General features: G+C 37.7%; 1 protein-coding gene across 1 annotated transcript in view; it reads right to left on the bottom strand.

Moving 5' to 3' along the window:
• Positions 1–5,596: 5,596 nt before the first annotated feature.
• Positions 5,597–9,575, bottom strand: part of ENTHD1 (ENTH domain containing 1) — a 58,105-nt gene continuing 54,126 nt past the window's right edge. Inside the window, 1 exon segment of the mRNA XM_070754964.1 lies at positions 5,597–5,637. Coding sequence (XP_070611065.1) covers positions 5,597–5,637 — 41 coding nt within the window.

Here is a 9,575-nt window from a genome sequence, read left to right as displayed (position 1 = left end):
AGCATGAGGCAGTCAACAACTTCCCCTGATGATGCTTCCATTTAGAAGTAAATAAACATTCATGCAAGCAACTGACAAGCAACAGTCAATTAATGATAAACATTCATCATATACTTTACATTTCCTCTGAGAAGTTAATGAGACTACACATTATGCACATAGCTGGCAGAATTAAATCAGAAAATAAGTTGCCTTTAATCCATGGTTAAAATATTTTTAACCAAATATAAAATTATAATATAAACTGTTCACATCCAAATATAGATATTTGTCTGATTGTTACTCATTTGTAAATTTCTAATAATTCCTAAAACATGATTGCAATCTCAACCAACCAAGCAGACAGCTTACTTTGAACTCTGCAAAATGCTCTCATGTTCAAATTGTATTTCAAGTTAAGAATGCAAAAGATATATTCCATTTTACAAAAGTCATTTCTGTCCTCTCATCTTCAGGCTGGTGCTTCTGTCCTTGTTCTAGGGCAAACAAGGACAGAAGCACCAGCCTGAAGATGACGAGTGGGACCTCGTCAAAACGTCACCAGAAATCTCTGAATCCTACACGGGAAGAAACCCAGATATGCCAAGACCGTCATACCTGTACCCATGAAAATCTACGAAAACATATATATATATGTATGTATGTGTATGTATGTATGTGTGTATATATATATATATATATTTGTGTTCTATAGATAGATAGATAGATAGATAGATAGATAGATAGATAGATAGATAGATAGATAGATAGATAGATATACTGTATATATATGAATATAAACCAAGACTCAGAAGTTGATGCTAAAATCTCAATCAAGATAGAAAATCAGCATGTTCACATACTGTTCTCATTAATAATATTGGTAATATGATTGCCCTTAAATTAATTGTTAAATGTTTGGTGGGGGATAGAAAAATTGAAATCATTCTCTCATCACAAACAGGTCATGCATGGACCTTTATATGACCATACATAGAAGTATTTTTGCACTAGTGATTCCTCCTCCTCCTTTATTATTATTGTTGGAGCTAAAAGCCTGTCGGAACAATAAAAAATACTTTTTCATATTCTTAAGGGAATGTCCCAGCGAGATGGGTACATATAAGATCACTCCACTTTGAACTTTCAATTTCCTTTACAGTTTTGCAGGGTTATTGTTCCAATTTTATCCTTCGTGGATTTAAATCACAATATACTAGTAAAGTTCCATTTTTATGGGAGAGCTCTTAATCAGTCTTACTGATTAAGATTGACTCAACCTTCCATTCTTCCAAGGTCAATAAAATGGGGACCCAGATTATTTAGGACAATTTGCTGATTCTGTAAATTGCTTAGAGACAACTGTAAAGCACTGTGAAACCATATATAAGTCTTTAGAGCTATTGCTACTTCTCCTAATCCCTCTTCTTTCAAAAATTAGATGTAATTTCCAAAGACGCTGTCTTTCCCACTTCACATTCCACTCAGTTACTCTAATTATGCATGGTATCTATTGGACTAGCAGCAGATAGATCAATATTACAAGAATGCTGAGAAATAATTTGCTTATAGACACATACTTCTTTGAGACCTTTTCAAAGGATTTTCAAGGCAACTGGCTAACTGTGAAAACATACATTTTCACCTTGCTGAAATAGCAAAGAAAGTAAACTAGAGGATGGGACAGCATGTTCCACGGATTTCTCCATTTGGGTCCAAACAAGATGTATTAGTTGATTATTAATTCATTTGTAATCCATTAATTATATATCCATTTATATTGTCATTCACTTCATATGATGACTCTGGGCGACAAATACAACTGAATTTTAAAAATATAACAATTTTAAAAATGAAAACCACTGCAAAAAAATAAGATGTGAATCACAATTTATTTTCCACAGCAAAAATATAATAGTTATAATATTAGTGTGTACACACACACACACACACACACACACACACAAAGACATTGTTTTTGTGCAAGTAAACTTTAGTAAAACAGAATATATAACTTATCTTATACCACCTCATTGTGAGCCAGTTTGAGTTCTATATTTTCATTGGTCATTTTTGGCAGTTTAGGGAGCTGCAAAAAATTGGTTCATATTATGAACAGAAACTACCATATTTGCTAATTCACTTCCTATAGTACCTAACTCCTGTGCCACACTGCAGAAGTCCTCTATTTTTTATTTTTTTATTTCTTCCAAAATGGTCATATTTTTTCCTCGGCACTCAAAGGAAACAGATCTGGGTCAGGGGGAAGATTTGTGGCTGGAGGTTCAGGATTAGATCCAGTCCGCTAAATTGTTTGCCCAGCTTTCACCAGCAGCATGACAAGTCCTGCTACTAAAGCTATCATTTTTGAATTATGAGGTAGTAGGCTTAAAATGCTAGCATATGCTTTCTGAACTTCCTAGTTTGGATAATGACACATTTGCAGGAAAACAATCAAGCTCAGAGAGCACCAAGTACCCCACAATTAAGTTTATTTATTTATTTTATTTATTTATTTTGTCCAATACACAATGAGGGTTTTAGTGGGTATATATCTATATACACATAGTAAAATACATGATGAAGGTTATAGCGGAGATACTCATAGTAAAATATATCTATGAAATAATAGAAAAGAAGATATAGTAATAGAACATATCAATGAAAGAATAGAAGAAGAGATATAGGAATAGAGGAAAGGTATAGTTAAAACAATATAAATGAGATTTAAGATATCCACATTTTTATATTTTTTTTATCCTCAATGAATCATCTTGAGATGCAAATGGCATATCTATTTGTATTGTTGAACAGGTAAATTGAACAAACTGCCTTCTTTTGAAATAGCAATAAATTGGCTATAAAATGCCTGGAAGTGATCAGGCTCTGCAACCACATCTAATCCCTTCTTTGAATCCTTCTGCCTCCCATATGCAAAGATGCAACTATGTCACTTTAGAGATTGGAATCAATGAATGGAGGGAGGGCTGAAATGGGTTTGAATATTGTATTAAAGTTGTAAAATGCCTATGTTTCTTTGTGCAATGAAAGGTGTTTAATTATCTACAAATCTTTATAATGATGACTGACTAAATTTATAAAACTATTAGATGAAATAGTCAGATTGCAACAATTTCTTCACACATACTATATAAGCACAATAAACATAGGGAAATTATACTAGTATAACCCTTTTTTTTTTACAAAACTGCAGTCAAATTAATTTGGATTTGTGCATTTTTTTGCAAATTTGAAGGCATATTTAAAGAAAGATAGAAACCAGTTATTTCATGTTCAAGTTTTAAAGTCTGTAATAAATTATTTATTTATTTACTTACTTACTTACTTACTTACTTACTTACTTACTTACTTACTTACTTACTTACTTACTTACTCATTCATTCATTCATTCATTTATTTATTTATTTTGTCCAATACACAATACATATTGAAGAGGATAGACATGAAATATTATATATAAAGAAAAGATATAAAAGTAGAGGAGAAGATATATGAAAGGAAGAAAAGATATATGAGATATGAGATAAGGAGAGACAATTGGACAGGGGACGAAAGGCAGGCTAGTGCACTTATGTATGCCCCTTTCAGAGATGAAAGAGCATATAACAATCATTAAGTTATCTATATGATCTGTATGACTTTATCACACTTGTTAGCTATCTATTATTACTTTATTGCAATCATAAAGAGTGCCAATCCTGTTATATAATTGGCAAACCCCAATATAAACAAAAGGCAGGCAACTTGTATAAAATCTTCATTTAAGGAATAGAATGTTGAATCCTTTGTGGATTCAAAATATTTGACTTGTTCACAGATGCATGCATTATTCTACCACAGAAAAAATATCAAGGGTAGGAACTATTATACTGTCAGATTTTTTCATTCAAAATGTAAGGTGTTTTTTTTCTAAACTCCAGGAGAATAAGCATATCTTTCTTCTTATGGTTTGTGGGATATTGGCCCAGGAACTAAAAGACTACAGATTTTATCTATTAAAAAAATCTTGACACACTGGTCCATTATTTAAGAAATCAAAATGTTGACAGAATAGCTTTTTTTTAAGATTTCCAAAGCTAAAAAATACCTCTGGCAATTTAATGGAATTCTTTTTCACTTTGTCTATAACATTTTTTAAAAAGTATAAAAGAGGAGATCAGGATATTCAGGGCCAAAGAAAAATTTGCAATGTGGACCATGGAATTGAATCACGTTACTGTTTCAGGAATATAGAAAATGTAATATTGGAATTTCATTTTTTAAATCTTACAATTCATCAGATTTAACATATGAGTTGGGATATCTCTCTCTCTCTCTCTCTCTCTCTCTCTCTCTCTCTCTCTCTCTCTCTCTCTCTCACTCTCTTGGAAAAATTCAGTTCATTAATTTTATCATTTATCTCTCTTTCCATATACAGTACATAAATAAATATATTTATTTATTGACATCATTTAAACAGATAATTTTCTATTACAATAAATTATGTCCTCTAATCATTACCGTTGATTTGCTGTAAAATTTTGCTATTTCAAAATTAATTTGACCTGGAGATAACCTTGTTATTTTAAGGCTAGGTAGAAGTGATGCCTTATAACCAATCACTATAACTTTATATCAGTCATTATGAACTGTAATAATACTATATTCAAATCTTTCTTGCTTAAACTGTACAGTGATTTAGTGAATATAATATAGCTTTAAAGAATATCTATCCTATTTAAATGTTAATCATCTAGCAGAGGTTTTCTTCCCAGAAATTAGTATATCAGTTTTATTCAAAAACCTGTTACAGGGTGCAAATTTCAGATAGAAAAAGAATTCTCAGAAGTGATAAGTGAGGTAGGCCAGAGAGGAAATAGATCAGATGAGCTAATTGTACTTTATTGTTAAGGCTACATTAATAGAATCTTCCAAGTCTGAAAGTACAAATCTCCCACAATTTTTTTTTTTTGCAGCATGATCATTTAGAAATGACAATTTATTTCTCTGCCTGTTATGCAACTGCTGACACACACACACACACACAAAATTTTAACCACTAGGCAGCATCTTTCTCTCTCTCTCAAGGTCATTCCCATGTACCATTACATTAGGAAATATGACACGAGAAGATTTTATTTACAGAATAAGATGAAATCACAGAATTAAAAAATACCACACACTATTAATATAGATACAAGTATATGCACACACCTAGTCACATATATTTAAAAGGGAGAAACCCTATAACAGTGATGGCGAATCTATGGCACAGGTGGCACAGGTGGCACACGGAGCCATATCTGCTGGATCGTGAGCTGTGGTCCTAGCTCAGCTCCAATGTGCATGTGTGTGCTGGCCAGCTGATTTTTTACTTGCACAGAGGCTCTGGGAGGGCGTTTTTGGCTTCTAGAGAACCTCCAGGGGGATGGTGGAAGGGCGTTTTTACTCTCCCCCAGTTCCAGGGAAGAGTTTGGAGCCTGGGGAGGGTGAAACACGAGCCACCTGGGCCCACCAGAAGTTGGGAAACAGGCCGTTTCCAGCCTCCAGAGGGCCTCCAGGGGTGGGGGAAGCTGTTTTCACTCTCCCCAGGAAATGAATTATGGGTGGTGGGCACTCACACAAGCGCGATAGTACGCGTGAACACTCTTTTGGCACCTGGGGAAAAAAAGGTATAAGTTAACATTGCATAAAAGGGGTGAAATAGTTTCAATAAGCGAAAACTATAAATAAATGTATTATTTATTTATTTATTAGATTTGTATGCTGCCCCTCTCCGTACACTCGGGGCGGCTCACAGCATACAATGAAACAATTCATAACAAATCTAATAAATTTAAAAAACTTTTTTAAAAACCCATTATTAAAACAGACATATACAGAAACATACCATACATAAATTGTATAGGCCCGGCGGGGGTTCCTCAATTCCCCCATGCCTGACGGCAGAGGTGGGTTTTAAGGAGTTTACGAAAGGCAAGGAGGGTGGGGGCAGTTCTAATCTCCAGAGGCAGCTGGTTCCAGAGAGTCGGGGCCGCCACAGAGAAGGCTCTTCCCCTGGGACCCGCCAGACAACATTGTTTAGTCGATGGGACCCGGAGAAGGCCAACTCTGTGGGACCTAATCGGTCGCTGGGATTTGTGCAGTAGAAGGCGGTCCTGGAGATATTCTGGTCCGATGCCATGAAGGGCTTTATAGGTCAAAACCAACACTTTGAATTGTGACCGGAAATTGATTGGCAACCAATGCAGACTGCGGAGTGTTGGTGTAACATGGGCACATCTTGGGAAGTGCTAAAAAGAAACTACTGCTTTTGAAACACATGTGACTTGGTTATTAAATAAGAACACCTCAATCTTCTTATCATGATTGGAATTGATCAAACAAAGGAGCAGTGTATTAACTTTAATTGGCAGTGCATGTACAATGATGCCTCTTTAAAAGGCTACACAAAACAAACACAACTTCTATATTTGAGCAGTCACATACTGTAGAAAAGACTCAAATGGAAGACTGGCATTTTGAGGATCATTTATCATATGCTGTCAAATCTGGTCTGAGCACTTCAACCATTTGAAACATATTGAATTGACTGTGGAAGACTGAGTTGATTGTCAAGTTACAATTTTCCCCCAGGGTTCCAGGACTTAAAATATGGCACAGGATCAGGTTATACCTAGAGTCACCTCTCTCTTAAGAGAGGCTAATTGTCCCATCAGATAAATAGAGTGGGCAAGCTCCTAGTACCTACCTTTCAACATTACCATCCTGTGTGCTTTTCTGTGTTGGATCCTGCCTAGACCCGTGATGGGGTGAACTTATGGTACGCATGCGACAAGTGGCATGCGGAGCTATATCTGCCAGCACATGAGTCATTGCCCTAGCTCAGCTCCAGTGCGCATGTATGTGCCCACCAGGTGATTTTATTTTTGCTCATGCAGAGGTTCTGAGAGGGCAATTTTGGCCTCCATAGGCCCCCCCAAGGTGGCAGGGCTCCAAGAAAGCCTCTGGAGTCTGGGAATGGTGAAAAATGGGCCTATCGGGCCCACTGGAAGTTGGGAAATGGAGAGCGGGGGTCACCCACATATGCACAAGGGGATGGGGAGAGTGGGCAGCTATAGATTATGGGGGTAGGCATGCGTGCATGAGCGATAGTATGCGCACATGCACTATTTTGGCACCCAAGGAGAAAAAAGGTTCATCATCACTGCCCTAGACATTTAGCAGACCTCTGCTCTCCTAGCCTTCTGAAAAGCATTAAGATCTGGCTTTTATTCCAAACAATGAAGTAAATGAGAGAATGAGATGGAATTTTAACTTTGGTGCCAATTTTTTAATACAGTGGTACCTCTACTTATGAGATACAACCTGGTGTTTAAGATTTTTTTGCCTCTACTTCCAAACCATTTTTACCTTACGAACCTGGGCTGCCGCCACTGGGATGCCTCGCCTCCGGACTTCCATTGCCACCTGAAGCATGCGTTCTTGTGCTGCTGGGATTCCCCTGAGCCTCCCCTGTTGCCACGCGAAGCACCCATTCTTTTGCTGCTGAGATTCCCCTGAGCCTCCCCTTGCTCGGAATCCCCGCTTCCAGACTTCCCTTGCCACCTGAGGTGTGCGTTCTTTTGCTGCTGGGATTCCCCTGAGCCTCTCCTCGCTGGGAATCCCCACCTCCAGACTTCCGTTGCCTGTTCCTGCACTGTTCCGTTGCCTGTTCCTGCCTGTTCCTGCACTGCTGGGATTCCCCTGAGGCTCCCCTCCCTGGGATTACCTTCGTTTTTGCTGGCGCCGCTTTGAATCCCAGAGAGGGGAGTCTCAGGGGAATCCCAGCAGTGCAAGAACAGGTGCTTTAGATGGCAATAGAGGTCTGGAGGCGGGGATTCCCAGCGAGGGGAGGCACAAGGACAAAAGCACCAGCCTGAAGATTACAAGTGGGATCTCGTTGAAATATCGCCAGAAATCTCTGAAACTTACACGGAAAGATACCCGAATATGCCAAGACCTTCATACCTGTACCTGTGAAAATCTATGAAAACATATATTTATGTATGTATGTATGTATGTATGTATGTATGTATGTTTGTATATACACACACACACACACATACCGATATGGCCTCTCATCTTGCAGGAGTGAATCTGTGATGTACACAAATTAAAAACTCAAGAGCTGCAAACCTATGATGCCCAGGGTGAATAATAAATCTCATCAACAACAGAGTTTGCCTAAGTTCCTGATCCAGATGTCTTGGAAAACAAGGCTAAGAGTCTGGATATTCAGAGTGATGCTGTTCCACAAGGCAGGTACTGCCTCTAAGAACGCATATTTCCTAGGTCCAATAAGGTGACGTTATTATGATTATTGTGTTGTTTTACATGTACACTGAGTGATTTTTGTATTGGAGACAAATTAAGTATTCATTTCAATTGATTAATAAAAGGAATCTAAAGCATGTCCCTTCTGCTAGATGTGTGGGATGAGCAGAAACAACTGGAGAAAGATAGCCTCCTATACCATATAGTGTAGTACTTTATAAAGCCGTTCAGATTCACTTGAATTGAAATTATTTCACAGATAATCCAACAAATATCTGGAATAATCCTCACAGCAGCCCTGCATTTTTTGTGAGCTTTCTTTTTCCAGAAAACAATTGTAACACAACTTAATTAAAGCTACTGTATGTCATTAACCTTTCTCTATATGAAATTCACACTCTATGTCTGGCTTAAACTGTACGTGATTTAAACAAAAAACAAAAACAGTAGGAAAATGCAAGATAGACAGCATCACCACCAGAGGGATTCGTAACTGGTTGACAAATCACACTCAATTTGTCTAACTACATCTGCATGGAAGGAAGGAAGTAGTGGAATGCCATAAGATTCTGTTTTAGGCCCAGTATATACTTTAATGTCTTCATAAACAATTTAGATGAGAGAATAGAAGGAAAACACATCATATTTGCAGAAGAATTCCAAACTAGCAGGAATAGCCAATGCCCCAGAAGATAGAGTCAAAATCCAGACAGATCTTGAAAGACCTGAACAGTGGGCTCTATCTAAAAAAAAAAGAAATTCAAATGTAGAAAAAAGTAAGCTTTTACACTTAGGCAAGAAAAGGTGGGACTTGGCCCAATAGCAGTACAGACTAGGTTAAACTTGGCTCAACAGCATTAATTGTGAGAGGGATCTTATGATGTCCTAATGGATAATCACTTAAATGTGAGCCAGCAATGTGCTGCAGCAGTCAAAAAAGCCAACACAACGCTACGATGTATTAGCAGGAGAATACAAGCAAGATCATGAAAAGTGATACTACTGCTTTATAATACCTTGGTAACAGGGGTGGGCAGCAGGCAAGATGGGATGGAATGCAGTTCCACCTGTGAAAATGAAGATGCGTGTGCAGCTTCAGTTGATTGGTGGCTTTCACTTCCTGGATTACCGGTCTCGTCTCGGCTCTCATTTTTTCCCCTGCTGCTGCTGCATCTGCGCTCCTTGCTTTTTTCCTCTTTCCTCCTTCCTGGCCTCAGATGAGCTTTCCTCTCTCCTGCCTCGCTACCCTCCAGCCTCACGCGGCCACCTCCCACCTGAGG

The sequence above is a fragment of the Erythrolamprus reginae genome, chromosome 6 (assembly GCF_031021105.1).
Source record: "Erythrolamprus reginae isolate rEryReg1 chromosome 6, rEryReg1.hap1, whole genome shotgun sequence".
NCBI lineage: Eukaryota > Metazoa > Chordata > Lepidosauria > Squamata > Dipsadidae > Erythrolamprus > Erythrolamprus reginae.
Note: the sequence above shows the minus strand (reverse complement) of the source record. Positions and strands in the feature narration are given on the sequence as shown.